The sequence below is a fragment of the Leptonychotes weddellii genome, chromosome 9 (assembly GCF_054177405.1).
Source record: "Leptonychotes weddellii isolate Sample4059 chromosome 9, ASM5417740v2, whole genome shotgun sequence".
Classification (NCBI taxonomy): domain Eukaryota; kingdom Metazoa; phylum Chordata; class Mammalia; order Carnivora; family Phocidae; genus Leptonychotes; species Leptonychotes weddellii.
This window is the reverse complement of record NC_138377.1, coordinates 68410310-68432912: the sequence shown is the minus strand read 5'-3', so window position 1 is coordinate 68432912 and position 22603 is coordinate 68410310. Positions and strand designations below refer to the sequence as shown.

General features: G+C 40.4%; 1 protein-coding gene and 1 pseudogene across 3 annotated transcripts in view; one reads left to right on the top strand and one right to left on the bottom strand.

Moving 5' to 3' along the window:
• FMN1 (formin 1) overlaps positions 1 to 22603 on the bottom strand; it is a 376423-nt gene that overhangs the window by 86712 nt on the left and 267108 nt on the right. For all 3 annotated transcript variants that reach the window (XM_081830845.1, XM_081830844.1, XM_031024804.2), the window contains one exon: positions 9851 to 9943. In XM_081830845.1, coding sequence (XP_081686971.1) covers positions 9851 to 9943 — 93 coding nt within the window. The remainder of the gene's footprint in view (positions 1 to 9850; positions 9944 to 22603) is intronic.
• Positions 1 to 22603, top strand: part of LOC102733040 (ubiquitin carboxyl-terminal hydrolase isozyme L3 pseudogene) — a 398129-nt pseudogene that overhangs the window by 275096 nt on the left and 100430 nt on the right.

Below are 22603 nucleotides of genomic sequence, written 5' to 3'. Positions count from 1 at the left end.
GCAAAACAACTCTCAGAAGGCAGTATTGGTGTCAAGTTCTTCCCGCATGAAGACGACACTGAGTAATTCAAAGAGAAGTCATGTGATGGCAATTGCAATCAATCACTGATTAAAACCTTGCTGATAGTTGTCAAGAATCCAGAGAGGAAGTGGTCGCGGTGCCAACAATTACATGAAGCAATTTATCATGAAAACAACTATTATGCAAGAATGCAGAGCTCAAGACTGATTCCATAAAATACTTAACTACTTGTCACCACAATTCCTTCCAAAGCACAGATGACACTTCTTGTTGTTGCTGCTGGGGAAGGTAGAATGAGGGCTTTCTATTAGGACTCCAGGAACAGGAGTCCCTCGGGGGTAGGCTATGGCAGGAAAGTCTGCTCCTCTCATGTTTTTCTCATTTAGATGGTGAGAGAAAATAGTTATTTCTAGTTACCTGCAAGGGTCTTGGGACCCAGAGAAAATGAGTGATTTTCCAAATTATTAGGAGGGCACAGGATAAACAGTGGGACTGAGATCACACTGACCTTGAGTAAGCTACTGAAATCCTCACAGTGTACTTATCTGGAAAGTCAGTAACAACAAAATCAGCTTCAAAGAACTGCCATGGGGATTAAGTTGAAGCACTGTGCTTCAACTGTTGAAATCAAGAAGCATCCTCCCAACTCCCTGTCTGAACTGAACCCTTGAGGGTAACTTTCAACCAACTGGTGTTTCTCACAGGAGTCAGGGGTGGGATAATAATTATGCTCTAAAAATAACATTGTATTTATTAACGCCCTATAGTCATATGACACAGCAGCTAGGTCTCCTAAGTTTGGAGCTGTTGCAGCCGGCACATGTGTGCACACGCATGTGCACGTCTGTCTAAATAGCTGCAGCTCAAGAGAAGACCCAGTAAGAGTTAATAATACTCATCCTACACTTCGCTCCAAACCAAACCATCACCCACCTCTCTCCCACTAACACGTAGTTCCGAGACACTGCTTAAAAACAGCAGACAAAGCCTTTCTTTCAAAAATTACAGATAAGGCTTAAAATACATGCATCCATAGGAGAGGTCCGATCCTGAAAATCATCTTAAGATATAAATGAATGAGAACTGGCGCTACCCCGTGGTTTAGAAGGTGGCCTGTGTCAGGATAATCTGAAATGTAGATCCTTCCATTCTCACTGTATGTTCAGGAAAGAGTTCATCGAAAGACTTAAGATATCTATATAATGGTGAGGTAAGAGGACCCAAATGTAATAGAAAACAGGACTATGGAAACAGAAAACAAAAGATGAGAGAAAAGTAAAATGCCCTACATATCCGAGCAAAGAGGCCTCTTCATGGATATTTCAGTTAGAGCCATCATAAGAGTGTGACTGAACCATGAGCAAAATGAGTGATGGCAATCTAAGTCCAGAAGAAAGCACTTGAAGGACGTGTGTGTGTGTGTGTGTGTGTGTGTGTGTGTGTGTGTCTGCACACATACAGGCTAGGAGGACTCCACTGTCCAGAGCTGCTGTGGAAGGGTGTTGAGGAGGAGACGGTTAGGAAAGAAAGCCAAGGTACTAGCTCATAGATCTGCCTTTCCTTTCACGAGAGAAGGAAAATACAAAAAAGGCCCTCCTCAAATTTCCTTCTAAGTGGTCCAGTCCAGTCTTCAGTGGAGGGAAAGGGGCTGTGAATCAGAGCATTTAATTTCTAATTCCTCAGAAATTGAATGCGAAGGACTAGGTGCAGCAGGCTAAGGGACCCCAATTCGTACCACAGTGGGAAAACCTAAGAGCAGAAGCAATCTTGAAAGAAAAAAATGTAAATGCAAAGTACCACAGAAAGTTGTTTGTTTTAAAAAATTAGTTGTCTAATTTTTTGAAGAGGTACACATCGATTAAAAGATTTATGAAAATTCTGCATATCATTTCTGAACCCCATCCATCCATTTTCTACCTACTCCATAATGAACCCATCCGGTCATTTTCAGGGGTAATTCTAACTATTTAACAACAGCCTGGGTACCAACTAAACAGGACAGACAACCTGCATGGCTGATACGGTAAGAACCAGCTAAATATCAGTCCCAGATTAGATTCCTATTTATCCTCAGAGATTTTTGTCAAGTAGTATCCATTTTTCTTCTTCTTCTTTACTTACAATGGTAATATGCCTACTCTTCCCACCCTTGTTTTCCACTTAAAACCTACCCTAGAGATTCTTCCATGTCAATGCATAAAGACTTCCTCATTTTTTTTAAGCAGATGCTTAGTATTCCATCGTATGGAAGTACTATAACTTGACACTTTCTTTACTGATGATCACTGAGGTTGTCACCAATCTTTTTTGCTGCTACCAACAATGTCTCAATAAGTAGCATGGGATAGAAATCGCTTTGCATGTGTAAGTGTCTGAGGGTTTGTATCTAGAAGTAGAACTGACAAGTCAAAAGGCACGTGCATATGTAACTTTAATAGATCCTGCTAAATAGACCTCCACACGGAATTTAACAGTTTACACCTCCACAAACAATGGAGGACAGGAGTTTACTGTACCACACCGCCAATGGAGTTCGTTATCAAACTTTTGTAATTTTGCCAATCTTGTAAATGGAAAATGGAATTTCAATACAAATTCTTTTGTACTTCTTTTATTTTGAGAGTGGCATCTTCTCATACGTTTGAAGAACAGTTTCTGTCACTATTCATATTATTTGCCTTTGTATTGAATAGTGGTCTTATTTCATAACAACGTCTCAGACCTCTTATATATTAGGTACACTGATCTTTTGTCTATGATATGAGTTGTGAATCTGAGGCTGACACATTAATTTTGATTATAATAAGGAAGGCTATTGTACTTAATGTTTTATCCAGCTTTAAATGAAGAATGGATGTTGAATTTTGTCAAGTGCCTTTTTTAGCTTCTAAAGAGATGATCACAGGTGTTTTCTTGTTAGAGCTATTAACAGTGATGAGTTGTGTTAATAGACTTCCCAATATCCTATCATCTTTACATTGTGGGAATAAACTCCATTTGGTCATGAAATGTGCCATTGTATTTAAAAATTTAAAACTACAGTGAGATTGACCTGTAGTTTTCTTTCTTTTGGGGGAGTGGGTATAATCTTTTCCAGTATTTCTATCAGTTTTATACACACACAAAATTAATTTAGACATTTTTCTTCTTCTTGCGAAATTTTCATTGGAGAGAAAGGAAAAGAAAAAGAGAACTAGAGTTTTGGGAAAGACAATTTATTGGATGTTTGGCCAAAAAAGAAAAATTGAGTAAATTAAAGACATAAAGGGGGGGTGAGTAGGGAGGAAAGAGAGAGACAAGGAAGGGGAGAGAGGGAGAGAGAATCTCACTTTGGGATGGGGGTGGATTGTGCTCTTTGTAGAAATTTCTGGGAAGGAAAAAAACCAAAATAAACTGATTCAAACTAACCCTTTCAGAAAAGACTCTACTTAATAAATCTTTGATAAAATAGTAGCTCCACTTTCCAAAGATTACTGCTGTGTTACTTCAGTGACCCAGAAATCACAACGACTGTCTTAATTCTTGACCATCTGGTGTTATTTGGAGCCAGCCCTGCTGGTCTTTTTTTGAACGTGAGGTGTACAAGAAGATGGTTTGTCCCACAGAGAGTGCATGCTCCCCCAGTCAGAGTTCTTCCTTCCATAAGCTCTGTAAAGGATGTAAGAATTATTGCTTCTCACAGGTTACACCATGCAGATCATTGGTCCTTCCTCTTCTCTGTAAGCTTAACGCTTGAATATGCTGGGGATTGAAGAGATTAGTCTAGAATTTGAGGTTCAGTTATGGACTTTGTCAAACTAATCTAAGTATTTATTAAGAAGGGATTGTATGCATATTTGTGACATAGAAAGATGTTTTGATATCCAGGAGGTTTGACAACCACAGATGTGCATTATAGACCAAAAGTGCATCTCACCAAATTCTGGCAGGATTTACTAGTTCTGAAAGAATTTAAACAGGAAACTCACAGAGGAAAAAAAAGAAAAAAAAGCCTCCAGGCACCTTATAAGATTCGGGCTGTCTGTTCATTAATTCCACAAGTAATTATTAACACCGAATATGGGCCAGGCTGAGCCTCCATTATGTCAGGATGAGAGAGTGAATAGGACCAGTCTCAGCTGTCATGGGGTAGTTAGCTATTTAGGTAATCCTTTCTGCATTCAGTGTGGGAAATCAGAGTTGTTGTTTTGTCTGTTTTTTAGTTTTGTAAGTTCATCTTTTTACTTTCTACTGGAAAAGTTTCTTGACATAAAGAACATGTCTAATCTCATCTGCTCAAAGAACCCTGGAGGATAGTTCGAGGAAGGAGGACTAGGATGGCTCATTCAGATTCACTGTGATCTGGTTCCACTCATGGATGCCGAGTAAAACTGATGCAGAATGAGATGGGGCCAAGTGTGGGAGAGTGCTGGTCTTAGCACCAGTTTAGGTTCCAGCCCTCCCTGCCAAAGCTATAAATACAAATGACCAATTTAACAGCATGCAAAGACCACCTACAAGATCTATACCTGGGATCTAATCAGTTGCTCTGCGCCTTCTTTCAATTACAGGATCCCTGCCACGTTTACGGGGACTTTTAATGTGAGCATCACATTTTTGAAGGCCATATCATTATGACTATGTTTGATCTGAGGGTGGGAAAACATGAGCTCAAATAATGCCTGCACAAGGTTACTCTGAACTGAGCTGTAAATTGGAATCAACAAGAGCCTACTGTGGGAAAGAAAAACCACGTAAGGAAAAAGGCTCAGAACCATGGATTGTAACTCTGAAAGATGGAGCCATTAAAATTACTTTCTATTCTGCCCAGGAAATGAAATTAGTTAAGAACAAGGCCCAAAGTTTGGTCAAGTGACTATTTAAGGGCATTCTGAGAAGGGAAGGATGACACAAGGACAAACACATCATCTCCACTTGAGTGTGGCAACAGGATATGATTTAAAAAAGAAAAATTAAATCATCATGATTGTTAGAAGAACTGAATTGCAGCTCATACAAAAATTAGCCTATGAATCAGCTAAGTCACCATGCATGTGTGTGACCTCTCAGGAATAAAGAACTCAATTGCTTAAGACTTTATGAGTGATAAGATATCTAATAGAAAATTGGCTTTCCTGCCAAATACTCAAATATTATGAAAGTATGGAAGTACCTTTTCTCAATTATGGTTATTATATTATGTCCTGTGCTTAGAAACTCCAATACTACTGGAAGTTCTCATTTTACACCCTTTCTTTGGGCTTTCTCATTCATTCCTATGACTTGAACTTCTACCCTCTATGAGACTGTAGTCTCATCCAGTGCTCTCCCATGAACCCAACGTCTCTCTCAGGGTGTCTCATTCATATGTCAAATCAATGTGTTCAAAGTTTACTGGGTTGCTTTCCGTCCCAAATCTGGTTCTCCTCATCAGTATCAAGCCAGTTATCCAAGCAAGAAAAAGGGGGAGTGATCCTTTGCTCCTGTTTCTGTACTTCAGTTGGGTTATCTAGTCTTGTAACTCCTAAAAGCTTTATAAATATGTCTCTTCCTTTGTTATTTTTCTGTGATTGCTTTTGTTCTTACCATCATTTGCCTGGACTACTGTAGAATAACTCGATAGACTACCTCCCGATCTTTTACTATCCCAACTCTTCTTCATATTGCTCTTGGTTATAATGTGTATTTCTTTACAACAAAAAGCAAAGGATCCCATGCATCAAAACAAAACAAATCCAATGTGACCATGTCACTCCCATACATAGTACTTTTTAAAGGCTCCCTGTTGCCTATAAGACTAAGTTCAGATTGTTTAGCAAGTCCTATTGTGATTCTCCTCCCCGTTTTGGTCTTGTGTTCTTCCCATATGCCCTGTGATCTAGCCACACCAACTCTCTTGCCATTCCCCAAATACTTCATGTCTTTCATCCCGAGATTTGCAGTGTTTTCCTCTGCTTGGAATGCCCTTCGTAACCTGTCTGCTGAGAATTTCTAATCCTCAATTTCCTCGTCTGTACAACAGGGTGATAATAGTGCTGATTCCAGAGGGTTGTCACAAGGACTAAACAAGAAAGAAGATCTTCTCCCCACAGTGTCTGGGGTACGGCAGCACTCAGCAAATGTGAGCTATCATCCACTGATCTGCGGTCACCGCCATCATTATCAGTATCTTGCCTTTTTTGTTGTTGTTGTTGTTGTCAAATCTGAACAAAAAGATCTTTGTTCAAAGTCTTTCCTGACTTACCTGGAAGTGTTAGGCATTCCTCCTCCCTGATTCTATATGCCTCATTATGGTACCATATTACATCAACTTCAAACTTGATATAATTTTCATATTTTAGCACCTGCTTTTGAGGTACATCTTATCATCTATGACACAACATGGCTTAATTGCCAACAGTTTTTCTTTCTTAGTAGTACTTGTAATAATGATGTTTCTTACAATGAATGGCATATTTAGACGAGATCCTATACTTAACACTGTATAATTGCCATATTATACTGCATATGTATGGTGGAAGGAAAATCCTTCCTTCAGTGAAACACCTACATAAAAAAGGTACTACTGTTTAGAACTCCATAGTAGCCAAGAGATGTTCCATTTGTATATTCTGCAACATGGCAGAGTCCCACCTGTTACGCCACAGGGGAGCAGCTTGATGAAGTAGCACGCTGTCATCCCCTTCAGTTAAGCAACCTCACCCCCAACCTGTGAGCCAAACAATGGTCAGCACCGGAGCAGAAGTGGGGAAGGCTAGCTCTGGAAACTGCATTCCAGTAACCCAGGCTTCAAGCTGAGCGAGAGCATGAAGAGGGGAGTGAAGGAATGAGATGCAAAATGCCAAGGGACCATGTGTCTGGACTAGTAGTGATCAATAGAGGTATATTGTGAATCACATGTATCATTTTAAATTTTCTAGTAGCCATGCTTAAAACCTAAAACAGGTAAATTAATCTTAATAATAATATCTTATTTTAAAACCCAACATATTCAAACTATCATTTTACTGTGTAATCAATATAAAAAATCAGATATATTTTGTGTTTTTTCACACTACGTCTTCAAAATCCGCTGTGTGATCTCATCCTGGATCAGCCACATTTGAATTGCTCCACAGCTTCATATGGGTAGTGCTTGCCATTTACATTGGACAGTACTATTCTAGATTGACTTTTGACCAACTCAGTTAAGTAGTAAGATGACAGTGACAGGCTATTTCAACAGTGGCTATTTTCACCACACAATATTAGGAATGTTTAAGATTCCAACGATATTACATTTTATTTTTGTTATTTAAAAATTCTGTACAAACGGTAGCTTTCCTTTAAATTCTTTCTGTGCTTTGCTTTAGCTGTTTTTGTTTTAAGCGTGATTGGAGGTTATTTCTAATGTCCTTCCCATCTTCCTTTCACTATGTTGGTTCAAGGAGAACTGACTCCTTTATTCAATTGGAGATCTTTTTCCAGTAAGACAGTCCCTGAGAGAGGAACAAGGAGTGCCTGAGGTACAGCAGGCTCTTGAATAAATACTTTTTTTAAGCTTAAGTAGGCTCCATGCCTAATGTGGGGCTTGAACTCACAACCCTGAGAGTAAGAGTCATGCTCCGCCGACGAAGCCAGTCAGGTGCCCTGAATAAACATCTTTGAAGACACACTGAATGGTGACCTAAGCTGGACCACAGAGGTTCTCAACCTGAACTACACACTGGAATCACCTGGGGAGTAAATCAATAATGCTAATGCCTGGTCCCACCCCCAGAGATGCTGATAGGAGGTCTGGAGTTCGGCCTGGGTATCAAAATGTTTAAAAAATCTCCCCCCAGGTGATTCTACTCTACAGTCAGGGTTGAGAATTACTGCCGTAGGGTTTTCCTAGAACATCTTACTGTGGCTACACCCTTGCCTCGCTGACATATGGTCCAGTTTGCCTCAACTCAATTTCCTCTTTCAGAACAGACCAGAAGTTTCTTGAGAAACCTAACAGAGAAGAAACAAACACATAACCCCAAACAGTGATTTGCAAATTCCTTTTCTAAGGCACTGAAGATTTTCCAGGTTCTAAATCTGTTTGTACTTTCTCTTTTTCCAACAACAACAAAAATTAAGATTTGCAATATAAGTTTTAAGACACTAGCTGGTTCCAAGAGAAAGGAGGTAAGGCCATTACAGCATACAGGCTGGTAATACCTACATATATACAGTGCAGAATTTTCCAGATATAGAATAATAATTAAAAATAAAAACAGAATCTAAGTACATATGAGCTTCATATCAAGTTAATTCTACATATGTCAAAAACAGAAATGATTAATTGGGCATCTGCAAAAGGAAATCCTTCATGCTTTTTCTTCAGGCCATTTAAGTTATATTTACATGGCATAATCCTAAAGCAATGCATCTATTTTGAAAAATCACATATAAAACATACCTAATCTTAGTCACATGACACATAAGGGGTAGGATCACTGCTCTTTAGATGGCACTTTGTCGGATGACATTGCTTCCGTCATATATGAGGTTCAGCAGTGGCCAAGAGAGAACTCCTGACTTCCGCTTCAACACAAACAAGCCCTCATCAAGGAGGAGGGAACAATGATCTCTGCACCACAGGAATAGCTGGAACAGAGTTCCTCTGACTCATGGACTGAGAATTTTCCTGCCAATTCCCAAGGTGGTTTGGCCATACTTTATGGATTCACCCTGCTTAAATGGTCTTTTGTTGATGATGTGGTATCATATGGCCTTATTAATAAATAGAAAGAGCATGTTGATACCTCCCCAAAGGTTCCTACATGTAGTTCCTCTTTCTTTCTAGCAAAGACAAAAGCTCCCTCTAACTACCTCATGCTTTTTTTTATTGATATAATTGACACATAACGTATTAGTTTCAGATGTACAACATGATCATTTATGTATATACTGCAAAATGATCATCACAGTAAGTCTAGTTAACATCCATCACCACACATAGTTACAACATTTTTTTCTTGTGATGAGAACTTTTAAGATCTACTCTCTTCTCAACTTTCAAATATACCGTGTTGTATATTTAACTATAGTCACCATGCTGTACATCTCCATGACTTACTTATTTTATAACAGCAAGTTTGTCCCTCACACTTATTTTTGTTTCACATTGTAAACTGAATTTGAGAAATCAGAATAGGGAATATCCAAAGGCATTAAATGTCTATGTTCACTAACAGAGATCAACCAAAGCTCCCTATCCCTGCCAAAATCATGGAGGAAGGAACATAACCTCATAAGATTTCTAAATAAGTGTGTCAATGCACTAAGTGGTCTCATGCATATCACTTCCATCTACCAACCCCAAAAGGCTAACAAGTGCCAAATGATTGGATGTGTGACATTCACCTGGCCCCAATTTCCCATTCAGAAAAGGAATAAAAAATACTACACAAGTTTCCAAGATGCTACACTGATAAACCAGGGTTAGGATCACCATCCACCTGTTCGGGCTGACCACAAATCTGAAAGGCATGACTATATAAGCTCTGAACCTATGTCGTTTGTCAGGGACCATGTACTGAGGATCCTCTTGGGTTCCATGAAGAGACAGAGAAAAAGTCTTCCCTCAAAAGGTTTATAAGAACATGAGTAACGTTAAAGGATTTGACATATTAAAAAGGGTTTGAAAGGTGATATGAAAGTGGCAGAACAATTCTATCTGCACTGAGTACGTAATCATGATGGGACGGTAGGCTGGTGGAATCCTTGGAGCTGCCGGTGGTTGGCAGGGATGCAAGGGGTTGTGGGCCTCAGGGAAAGATCCAATGAATGGGGGATGTTGCAGAGTTTTGTGTATGCGCAGCTGACGCCGTTCCCTACCTTTCTGGAAGAACTCTTCTAGTTTGTCCTTGAAAGGCTGGAGATACTCCTTTGGTGACTCCTTGCATACCACGATCATCTGTTTCTCACTTGCTGTGAAGGAAAGTGTGGAATTAGATTTCCTCAAGAACATGTATTTGCTAAGCTTCTGCTCTCTGCTACGCTCTTCAGTATTAATTGTGCAAAATCCTTATCAATCACGGTTTATCTAAATTTCAGGGGGAAAAAAAAACCAGACATGGTTAGCTCACTCCACACCTTTCTTCAGGAACAAAGAAACGTACCACCTTCAACTTTCCTTTTAGAGATGCAGAAAAACCTCTGGCTTGGGACAGGAAAAGAATTATGCTTTTGGTCTCTCAAAAATTAAGGGAGGCAAAAACTACCGAATTCCCAGGGAATTAAAGGCCCTGATCCTCTTCAGATTCATACTCCAGAAAGAGAGCTTGAAACAGATTTTGCAGCAATTCCCAGGCATCCGAGTTGCCTGGAGCCACCCACATGCCAGCAGGAGGGGCAAGCCCAGTTCAGGGAGGTCTGCATCTGTCCTCCCTTCCTGTTGATACTCCCCTAACACATGTGAAATTGTTTTCCATGTGATTTACTTCAGATAGAATTTACAGACAGTTTGATAATTTCTCATATATAATAGGTAACTTATAATAGAGTGCTTTTTTGACAATCATGCCCCCCTCAAATCAGAGAGTTCTGATTTGGTGATATGGAAACCACCCTAACCCATGGTTCACCATCCCAGTGGGAATGGCTGGAAGTGCCATTTACCGAGATGGGAAGAGTGGAAAGTGTAATCTTTTTGTTGTTCTAAGGGAGAGAAGATCAAGGGTGAACTCTGAGGCTTGTTAAGTTTTCTTTGGTCCGTGTGAATCACAAGGCAAAATCGTTCAGTAAAAACGAAGTAGAGGAGACACAAGACAAGATAAAACCATGAATGGGTGCTCTTTGCTAATTAAATGCAAACTCCAGCTCATTTCCATCATGGTACCATTTCTATCTTCCAGCTCTATTTCCCACCTAGATTTGACCAACCAAACCAAAATTCTGCAGTGTTTCTAAATGACATCAGCCATCATTCCCACTTCCACGTCTGTGTTTGTGTGGTTCTCTGCCCAATCTATTCACGTCTCACACATACTTACCACTGCATTTGACAGAGTCCCACTCATCCTAAAAAGTCAGACATGCTACACTACCATAAAGCTCCTTCCAATCCAAAGTTTTTGCAGCCTTCAAATTTCTCTAGTACCTTCTGTATGACATTTATGCTTTACCTTTAATCATATTTGTGTACTCATATTAATCCCCGTGAAGCCATCATGCAGGTTTTATTAACTTGTCCCCAAACTTCTCTAGACTAGAGTTCCATGCATATCTGGCCAAAATCTGGCCAAAAGTATGATTTCCTCATCTTAACTACATTCTTATGTGAAGGAAGGTTAAAAAAAAAAAATTAGCGATGTTGACCCAGACTCAGAGTGGGCTTTCCAGGAGTGCAGTGTGACTTCCTCCTCTTTTCCCTCCTTCCTGCCTTTCTAGGACAGGTACACCAAGGGTCCCAGTCTCCACTCTGAAACACTGTGATTGTCCCAAGCTGATTTTAAAGGGCTCAGTGTCTTCTAAAGACCTCCCAAAACATCTACTACTTAATGGCGCAAGGCACAGGCAAAGTAGCCAAGATGATCCTCCAGACTGGGTCGTTCTGAGGGTAGGCCTAGAAGTAGGAGACTGGTCTGAAAAACTTTGGAAGATGTCTGCTTTCAAAAATTGGCATTTTTTCCAGGAACTTTCATGGCCACATGAACTTTCCTGATGATATCCAGCTATGATTCTGAGAACACAGGTAGCCATGTTTGAAAGAAAGCTGGAATTTCTTACAATATAAATTGGGAGAATCTTTTAAATCCTTTAACTAGGGGTGCTTGGGTGGCTCAGTCATTAAGCATCTGCCTTCGGCTCAGGTCATGATCCCAGAGTCCTGGGATCGAGCCCTACATCGGGCTCCCTGTTCCGCGGGAATCCTGCTTCTCCCTCTCCCACTCCCACTGCTTGTGTTCCCTCTCTCGCTGTGTCTCTGTCAAATAAATAAACAAAATCTTTAAAAAAAAAAAAAATCAATCCTTTAACTAGCCCTCTACTACATTCAAATCCCAACAATTCCATTTAGAGAGAACTATTTTTCACAAACACGAATAATACATGGTAAGGCATGCCTGTACTTTGGTAATAGGACATAATTGAACCCAAGACAATAATTTCTTGAAGTTTGCTTCTCCCTAGCCAAAGCAAAGCCAAAGGCAGAGCTTATCTTCCCAATAAGCAAAACTTCCACTTCTACCTGAATTAAAAAGATTGATCATTGTGGCTCTCCCTTTGTCCTGGCTGTGGTGACAGAGCCCACAGGGTCCATCAAATAGCTCAGATGTTATGAGGCCCTAGGGTGATGTTGTAAAGGGCTTGTGCTTGGATCAAGAGTCCTACCCGGGCTCAGGTAGACTGTGGCTTGTCTCTCTCATGGGCAAGATGGGGACTCCCTGACTGATATGAAATCAGAATTAAGTGAGATAACACACATAAAATGGTTTGCACAATGCCTGGCACTGGCAAGGGGCCTCACAAAGATTATTTGTTATTTTTATGATTCAGCAAAATTGGTTCGGAAACACGTCACAACCAGAATGGCAAGGGAGTCATGGCTGAGAATCAGTGACTACAAAGGCCCCGCACTATATTTATAGAAACGTGCCCCTGTGCAAATCTCCTGTTTAGAACACAGGGATAATAATTTCTGTTCTCCTGCTGAAGTTGTACTGTTAGGATTCACTGAAGAAACTCCTGAGAAAGATGAAGCAAATATGAAGCAAGAGCCCTAGGCAGCTGAGCCTCACGGTTCTGAAATCAGAACCTGAAGCCAGCCTGCACAAGAGCAGCTCCCCTGCTGTGCTCGGAGGTCCTCCCTGCACCCCGACAGGCCCAGCCTCCCACATGGCCTGTTGGCAGGAAACTTCTCTCTGTGATCAGAGTAGAGGGCTGCCCTCTGACCAACCCACTGGACGGTCTCGGCACAGTGGCACGTTCCAGTGGCCAGGCAGCTCGCCTGCTCCCACTTATTCACATGGCGTATCCAAGAGACTTTCTGGCAGACAAATGGGAGACCTGAAGACTAATTAATGATGACACCAGAGACCGGCGGTGCACAAAGCAGAGAGGTCACTGGCAAATCCACAAATGTCGTTTATTGTCCAACCGGAGGGCATGTATTCAATGTTGCTAGACCACCAAGGTTGCCTTGGACTCAGGCTGTGCCCAGAGTTCCACTGTTTAAAGGCAAAGTCAGCCAAATTCACTTTCTCGTTATCTATTACATTTTTGGCAGAATTAAAAATATATTTATACCTGAAGTTAGCGACTAAATGCTCATCGTGAGAGATAGATTAAATATGGAAAACCAAAACATAATGGAATAATAGATACTAGATTTGAGAGAGTTATTTTAACTCATTGAAAAGTTAAGTGCTTGTGAAGCATTTTAGTGAAAGATAGGGCCTTGAGTGTTTTAAGATTTCAGGTATTAGACTGTTAAGGCCATAGGTGGCTGTCTGCCTTTTTGTTTTTGACACCTAAGAACGAGGAATAAAGTTCGCTGGAGCCCCTTAAAAAGCATGGGTAGGTTACAAGGATAAAGAGGCAAGGCCCAGATATAATTAATCAAAACCTAAGACGTATTGAATTGCTCAAAAGTACGTGGGCAGTTTTTAGAACATAGAGCATGTTTCTCTCTCTGAGTTGAAGGACCCGTGGGCTTAGTGGAGTCAGAATACATTTTTAGAGGAAAGGAGAGATTTATCTGGACTCTGCTTTTTCAGCCTGGAGTTCTCTCTTCTCTGCTTACCTAATTCCTGCCTCGCGCCCTCTGTGGTTCTGGGCCAGTTCCCACCTCTCCCTCAGTTTTACGAGATGCCCGTCCTTTTCCAAAAGCCCCAAGCTTCAAGGCCCATGATAGAGGACTGTTGTAGCAACATACAGAACTGCGACTAGAGCAAATTTTTACGTTTATCACTGGGGTTTACGTGAGAGATACTAATCAGAATCAGATACGAAGGGCACAGAATGCTGGGTTGAGGAGTTTATCCTCAAGGAATTCACTCAACAAATACATCAATTTGCCAAATATTCTCATCTGTGCCAATTATGCACCACAACTTGTACTTGATACTGAGGACATATCAGTAGACAAAAAACAGACTAAAATCTCTGCCCTCAGACATCATAGTGAACAGGTCAGCAACAACAGTTTGTTAATGGGTAGGACACATAGCAATTTCTGTTTCTAGTAATTTGCACTGCATGCAAACAATGTGAATCATTACCTTCCATATTAACATACTGTACTGCAGGGTCTCTTTTTAGTAAAACCAGGACAGTATAGTGTCCTTCCTCGTGCTTTCCATGTGAAACACACACGTGTACACACACACACACAGATACAAACACAAACACACACACAGAACTCTTAGTTTTCTACCCCAAAACACACTTTTATCAAAAGAAACTAAAGACACAATTCAGAAATCAAAAGCACAATATTAGCACAATAAACCTACACAGTTCTTTTTCATGGTGTTGGCCTTGGACTGAATGGCTAGGGAGTTGTATTAAATTCAATGCATTAAAATAGTAAAATAAAAACAGCTTTTGCCCAGCTACAATTCAGGGATTTCTATGGAAGGGGAAATTTATATAGAAAGCTAATAAAATATTAAGAATTTTTAAACTTTGGTTAGTAAAGGGAGGCACAAAAGAGAGTGTTCTATTTTGTGGTTATTTTCCATACATTTTTTTTTTTTAAGGCTACAGGAAGGAAGACTTCATGTTGATTTAAGTCAAACACAAATGATAAAAGATTGAAATTTAAAAAATGCATATTTCAAGTTCCTGAGCTCTGATGCTAAATGGGGAGGGGGGGACATTTTAAGGCTTAGCATGGTGAGTGGTGAGTGGTATCAGAGGAAAACCCTGGGGTGGGGGAAATAGAAAATCTACTCTAGAAGAGACCTACATAGATTATATTCCATAGGGGACTGCCAGACACATTTTGCTAAAGAACCCCACTACAGCCAAATATCTGGGTTTCAATCAGACAACTGTACATATATGACCCTGGTGTGGAAACCTATATATATGTAATCAAAGGTGTTTTCATTCTTTACCCTTTGTTTGGGAATTCAACTGATATAATTATTACATCTAAATCATTCCTCTTAGTGACTGTATTCATCCAAAGGAAAAAGTCTGTATCCAGAGTGGTCAAAAAACTTGGCTGGGCAACTGGGTATTAGGAATGAAACCATAGGCCTTACCTGCCTCGTACTTGGGTCAGAATGTTATCTCAGAATAATGTAGATCACAGGTGGACTGACACACACCAGTGCTGGTTTGCATCTGGACATACACAGGGTTTATCCCTCCAAAGCCAGTTAAAACATTATGCTGAGTGAAGGAAGCCCATCACAAAGAACTGCATATTGTATAATTCCATTTACATGAAACGACCAGAATAAGCAAATCGAGAGAGACAGAAAGTAGATCATGGTTGCCTAAGGCTGGGGGAGGGAAGGATGGAGAGATTGAGGGGGTGATGAGGTTTCTTCTTGGGGTAATGAAAATTGTTTGTGGTGATGGTTGCACGACTGTGAACACACCAAAAATCATTAAACTGTACCTTTTAAATGGGTGAATTATGTGGAATGTAATTATATCCCAATAAAGCCATTTTAAAAAAACTAATTAGAAACTCTTGAGTCTTAAACTGGAACTACAATGATCAAATAAGTGAAGAATGTCCTACTTGTGCTTTTTTTTGCAGGGTAGAGTGATTTTTCAACTCTTAGATGTGACTATGTCTTCAACAGTCATCTTTATTAAACCATGGATCTGAATTGGGAAATGAGTTTGAAACGTACCTGTACTTGAGAAATCAAACATATTCAGCTTCAAAAGGTACCAATAAATGTTATCAAAATAAAAAACCCATTAAATAAATAATTAGACTTAAGACAAATACTAGCAAGACACTTAAAGAATTTGCTAACTTTCAAAAAAATTTCAAACAAAAGCTTTGGTATTTTCTTACAGCATAATGCTTACATATAGGAGTATATCTACAGTATCTACATACATATCAACAAACAATACTTTAGAAAATCGTCTTCCTTGAAGTACTCTTAATCTAAAGATACATTTATTTCTTCATTTCCCATACCCTTTATTGACTGGGAAAGTTATTAAATACCTCTCTGACTCTTAGTTTCTTGATATATAAAATTTCATGAGGACTAAACAAAATGCACACAAAAAGCCCTTTGTATATGGAGCAGTAAAATGCTATCTGCAATATTCTTTACCTGTTTGAAATATTCAAGCACTGCTAAGCCCAGCTAGATAGCATATTGTACACGGCTTTCCTCTTTTCATTTCCAGTAACAAGGGAACAATAACAACCACCCCACAAACTCTTTGAATTACATTGACATTCCTAATATTTATATGTTTAGTAAATAAATCATTATGTTATAAATACCCTAATCCTTTTCACAGTCAAACAATCTTTTACAAATTGGTTCGGCTCACTTTTTCTATTTCTCACTCACTGCGCACTTCCAGACCCATTGAAATTCACCTCATTCCTATGATGAAACAGAGAAAATGCTCTCAAGTCACCAAGGAACCCATCCTACCCACAGTGCCTTTTTTTTTTTTTTTTTTTGCTTTTTAATCTCATCTTGACTCACTGCCCAGCAGGATTCCACTCTGTGGAACACTTGCTCTTTCTGAAATACTTTGTCCCCTAGCTCTGTGCCCCCAATCCTGGCTTTCCTCCTACCTCTGACCATCTTGGCTCCTTTGCAGCCTCATCCTTCTGTATTCAACCATTTCTTTTCTTCTCATGCTATGCTCTCTACTTCAAGAAAATCTCATGCAGCTAAACGCTGCAGTAACCATCACTAGAGCTGCGACTCCCAAGGTGACAAGTCTAGACCATTGTTTCACCTCCAAAGGAGCTCTTGAATCTGTCATTCCCCTACTACCTTTTTTTTTTTTTTTAAGATTTTATTTATTTGCGAGAGAGACAATGAGAGACAGAGAGCATGAGAGGGAGGAGAGTCAGAGGGAGAAGCAGACTCCCCGCCGAGCAGGGAGCCTGATGCGGGACTCGATCCCGGGACTCCAGGATCATGACCTGAGCCGAAGGCAGTCGCTTAACCAACTGAGCCACCCAGGCGCCCCCCCCTACTACCTTCTTACCTGGTCTTCCCACATCTACCCTTGCCTCCTTCTGATTTGTTCCTCACAGTGAAGTCAGTGATCTTTATAAAATATACATCAGATTATACCAATCCCCTGTTTGAACCTGCCGGTGGCTTCCATTACTCCTACAGATTGGCCCTTCCAAGGCCTTGCATGGGCTGGCTCACTCTACTGTCCTGGCCACACTCTGTGCTCTAACCACATCGTCCTCTCCCAGTTCCTCAGACATGATCAATCCTCTCCTACCATCAGTGTGTTCCTTTGCCAGTGACATTCTCCTCTACCCCTAGTAACCAGGCCTAGTGAGCGGTTAGTCATTTTTTTGATCTCAGCTCAAAGGTCACTTCATCAGTATTTCTTTTCAGCCCTCTACTTTACACTAACGAGGTCTCCTTTGTTACAGTCTCGTAGCACAGTATATTTCTCCTTTGTAATTACAACTTTCATGATTGACCATCTCTCTTGTTAGGCAGAAAGAGGGTATTTTGCATGCTATTCTATCCCCAGCATCTACTATAATGTCTAGCCCATAGAAGATACTCAGTGAGCATTTGCTAAATAAATGAATACATTATCAAATGAGTAGAGGGAGATCTTATACACTACACATGCAGTACAGATCTTAGTGCCTTGATAGCTTTTGGCTCTAGTATCACACATACATACACAGACATGTATATACACACAGATATATGAAAAATATATGTCTTTATGTGTATATGTATAATCCATGTAGATAGATGCAGGGGCTGGAGAAAACACAAGGAGACTAGATATCATGCCATTTTCATTCACATTCATTCATTCAGATATGAGACACCAGTTTTTTTTAAATCTCAAAAGCTAAATTCAGAATTCTTAGACAGGAAACAGTTATTATTGGAAACACAAATCTTTGATTAATTCTTGGGGTCAAGCACCCCACCATCACCAGATGAGGGCTTGGGTGGGTGTTATCTAAGACTCTGGCTTCAGGGATGCTGTCTTTCATAAGAGAGGAAGAAGAGTTTGGGTCTCTTTCAGAAGGACAGATGGATACAGAGAAAGGATAGCAAGAGAGAAATAAATGAACTGGTGACGTCTGGCCTGTGGGGCACCCCCACAGTTTCAGTAAAGCCTCCTGAACTCACAGTGCTTGCTGTGGGCATGGCCTGTGAATACTAAAGAAAGGGCTGAGTTTTATACTGAGTTTGGACCTCGCACAGAGCAAAGACCCCTTACAAGGAGGTAGAGGTGCTCCCATGCACCCCTCCGATCCTCTTTCTGTCAAATGTTACAGATAGCTTTGTTTTTCTACAGAGATGGGATTTTGGAGCAAATTGTTCTTAGATCACAGGATACAGGGTGGTTTCTAGCACTACTATGCATATACATGGGTTATACAAATATTCATGCATTCAAAATATTGGGTATCTACACTAGGGCACTATGTTAAATGTTGAGGGGCAAACTATTTAACCAGACCTATTAGTCATCTCTCTTCTAAAAATTTTCATAGGAATCTAGAAACAGAGACAGACAAGGAAACCAACAAATTATAATATAGTGCAGTGTCACGGGACTCTGGGTAGGGGCTTCCAACTCAGATTGGGGTTGGGAGGTGGCGGCCAGGGAAAGTTCTCCAAAATAGATAAGTTATGAGTTCAATTACAAAGGTCAGGAGGAGTTAGCTAGCCAGCCAAGGAGAATGAAGGAAGAGGGAAGAAAGAGGAAATTCGATGAGTAAAAGTAAAGCATGATAGGAATGCATAGGTCTCCTGGGATAAGTTAAGTGGTAAGAGATAGTATTGACTGGACATCAGGGACATAGAGCTGTTCTTCTTCCCAGATCTTCAATGTCCTGTGGCTAGATTGTGATTCAAAGGAACTAGATTCAAGGAACTTGATTCAAAGGAGCTGGAACCACCCTGATTGGGGGAAAGGAGGTCACAAAGTGCCAGAGAAGTAGGAGGCTTGTCATTTTAAATACAGTGGTCAGGAAAAGTCTCACTGTGAGGATATTTGGCTAGAGACAGGACCAGAGTAATGGAGAGAGTCATGAGTAAGTTTGAGGGAAATCAAGAGGGTTATTTAGGGCATGTTAAGTCTGAGATTTCAATTAGGTACTCCCGTTATATATCAAAGCCTGCAGTTTCGGCTGAATGGCTGGGATAGAAGAATGTAGTCAGAGAAGGGGTTGCAGGACAAACCCTGGGGCACACACAATGGAGGCAATGGAGGAGAGGCCAGCAAGGGATGGAGGTGAGCAGCTGGATAGAAAAGTAAGGGTATGGAGTGACATGATCTGAGAGGATCCCAGCACTGCAAGAAAAAAAAGAGCAGTCAGCTCTGTGCAGTACTGTTGAAAGGTCAAGTAGAAGACAGAGAAGTGACCACTGATTCTAGCAACATGGAGGTCTCTGGTCTTCTCAAAAGCAGTTTCAGGACCCGGAGGATGGAAGGAGCAAGCCAAATTGGGGAGGGGTGAGGTAAGTAGAGATAGATTCAGTAGCCACTTGTTTAAGAAGTGAAGCTAGAGAAAGAATAGAACAATGAAGAAAATCCATCCATCCAAGAAGATATTGTCTACAGCTACTCTGATCAAGACTGGGTGCCCCTTTCCCCAGAGGAATGTTGTGTAAAAATAAGCCCACCAGGAAGCTTTAGCCCAGGGGAATCCCATGATGCTGATTCACTTCACAGAGGGAGGCTGCCTAAGATCAAATTCACCTTAATGTCCCATGATCATGAGTATTCTCCATGAAAAAATTTAAGCAGAAGTGACAGGGCCGAGTGAGGACATGCCAGCACGCTTTAGGACTTTTGGAAAGGCTTTGCGAAGCTAGGCCACTGACCACAGCCTTTGCACGGAATTGTCTAAAGCACATTCAAAAGTCCCTCTTGTCAAACATCACAGCTGAATCAGAATTTGCACTGTGATGCTTATGTGGTTATAGACGCAGCCTTGGTCTGTGAGACATTAGTATGAAAAATATTCATTAATCACCTACCCATGACCAGGCTTAAATATAGATGGATTGGGCATGACTTGATTTATAGGGTGTTAAGTGATCTATCCGTTTATTTAAAAATATCCCTTCGCATGGTTCCCATGAAAATCATCACCACCAGAAGCTTTCCCTTGAACTGAAGATGCTAACTCTCAGAAGTTCTGAAGATCTCTTCAGACATGAATATCTATTAGTTAAAAAAGAAAACACTATCAAAGAAGAATTCATTAACACTTTAGTATAAATTTATTTCTTAGACTGGATTGAAAAGGCTAGGGATTTCAAGCAGTAGATGGGGAAGTTGTGTTATATGGAAAAAAAAGGCACATTCAGCAAGGTTCTGATCTCAGGTAGACTCTATTATTGGGAAGCCTTAGGCAGGCAGCCCCAAACACAAAGTTCCTGAGCATCTGAAGGACAAGGGAACCCATCTTGGGGAGGAGAGCAGCAAGTCCCTTCCAAAATGTATTATGAAGCTAACACACAGATAAAGAAATGTGAAAAATATTTACCAAAAAAAAAAGTAGGAAAAAAGTCATTCCTGATACCATGACCAAGAACAGTCACCATTTAATACTTGGGTACCATTTTTTAAGTGTCTTGGCCTCTACATCACACACCCCTGTCCATAATTTTATAAGGGCTGCCTCTATATATTATTATATTATTTTTATACACTTTTATTTGATACAGAAATTTATGTACCTTTATCCTATTAAAGATATCACACATACTTTCTCATATTATTTCACAGAATTCACAAGCACTGTGTTTAACAGCCATATCAAATCTCATCGAGCGAATGTCCCCCAGTTTATCTATTAGTGCCCCTGCAGTGGAACAAACAGTAAAGTCCCTTCTACCTTATTCTTATAGTCACTCAGGCTTTAAGTCACATCTGTGCCCATAAAAACTTACTCCATTTAAGACTGCTTCTTTAGGGTAGATTTGAGAAGTGGAATTCTGGGTAAAACTGGAAAAACGTTGTTAGGGTTCTTGATACATATGGTACCAAACTGCTTTTGGTACAACACGGATTATACCAAAATGGGAAAGATGAAAGCGAGAGATTTTTGAAAATAAAATTGTGCCTTCTCTACTATTTTGCAGAAGTGGCTGGCTACCCGTCAGCTAGAACTGTGCCCGTCACTGTGATACAGTGGCTATGGTCCCTGCAGTGGAAGCGATTACACTCTAGAATGGAAAACAGTGAGATGACCATCCATGCTTTGAAGGAGTTTACTCAAAGGTGACAGTGACTGGTGACACACAAAAGTTGGTACAAACTAATCTGGGATTAACCACAATATAAGGTGAGGTTTGGGGCCTGCGCATGAAAGCAGCCTTTTTGAAAAGCCCTCCGACCCATTTGATTTGAATGTAAATTACACTATTGCCAACACCAGTGGAGTTATCTGAATGGCAGTGGGGGAGAGTCTACAGGCGTTTTTACATTAAACACTCAGATTTCTGAAATATACATTTATATAATTATAAACACATTATTTTAAGAGGCTCAGACCTGCGAAGCAACAATATTGAATGGTCTGGACACGTGATTAAAATCCAAGCCATTTGTGGAGAAGAGGGAGAACTTACATTTTCAGACAACCAGTCGAGTATTGCGTTAAGGAGTGTCTTTAGTGAAAATTACGAGGTTGCTGGTGGAATCAGAGCAAAGCCCCGTTGCATAGTATGCCTCATTCTCACAGAAATTATATGTGTGGCCAAGCAGTACATCCTGCCCATTGCTCAAATCAGGAAAATGGTTTCCCCATAGAAATGCTTAAATTAAAAAAAACAAAAACAAAAACAAAAACACCTCCTCTGGAGCCAAAATGCTTATTACATGGTAGTTTTTACTAAAATTAAGTGACAGATTCTCTCATACATATAAATCTTGAAGGCAACAGGTCTGCCTCTTTCTGATTCAAGGAAATCAGTTAAGGGGAAGAGGGAACAATGCTGATCTTAGGACTATTTCCTCCCAGCAGTGCAATCCTTGGCTACAAAGAGACCAGTGATTAAGATACATAAGCCCCATTAGCAGAAAGCAACCTGTTTCCACATGGCTCTGCCAGGACGGCTGCAAGCCTTCCGCAATGTCTCTGACCCCTGGGCCCACGTTCCCTCTTCGGCCTCTCTGGGTTAGTCACATTAACCGTAATTTTCTACCCTGGAGAGTGTTTACATCTAGATAAACCATGAAGAAATAATAATAACAACAACAAAAAAAGATGGAAAGGCATACGAAGAAGAAAGAAAAGGACGGAAAGTTATTTTAAAACACACAACCTAAACTGGCGGTTGGATTCTGGTATCTATTCTTGGCTACAGGAATCACTGGCAAAGCATGAAGCTGGCAACGACTGCTAATCAGTTTGCCACTGTTTTCAGATTTAATGCAATATTTGGCTCAGACGTTTCAAAAAAAAAAAAA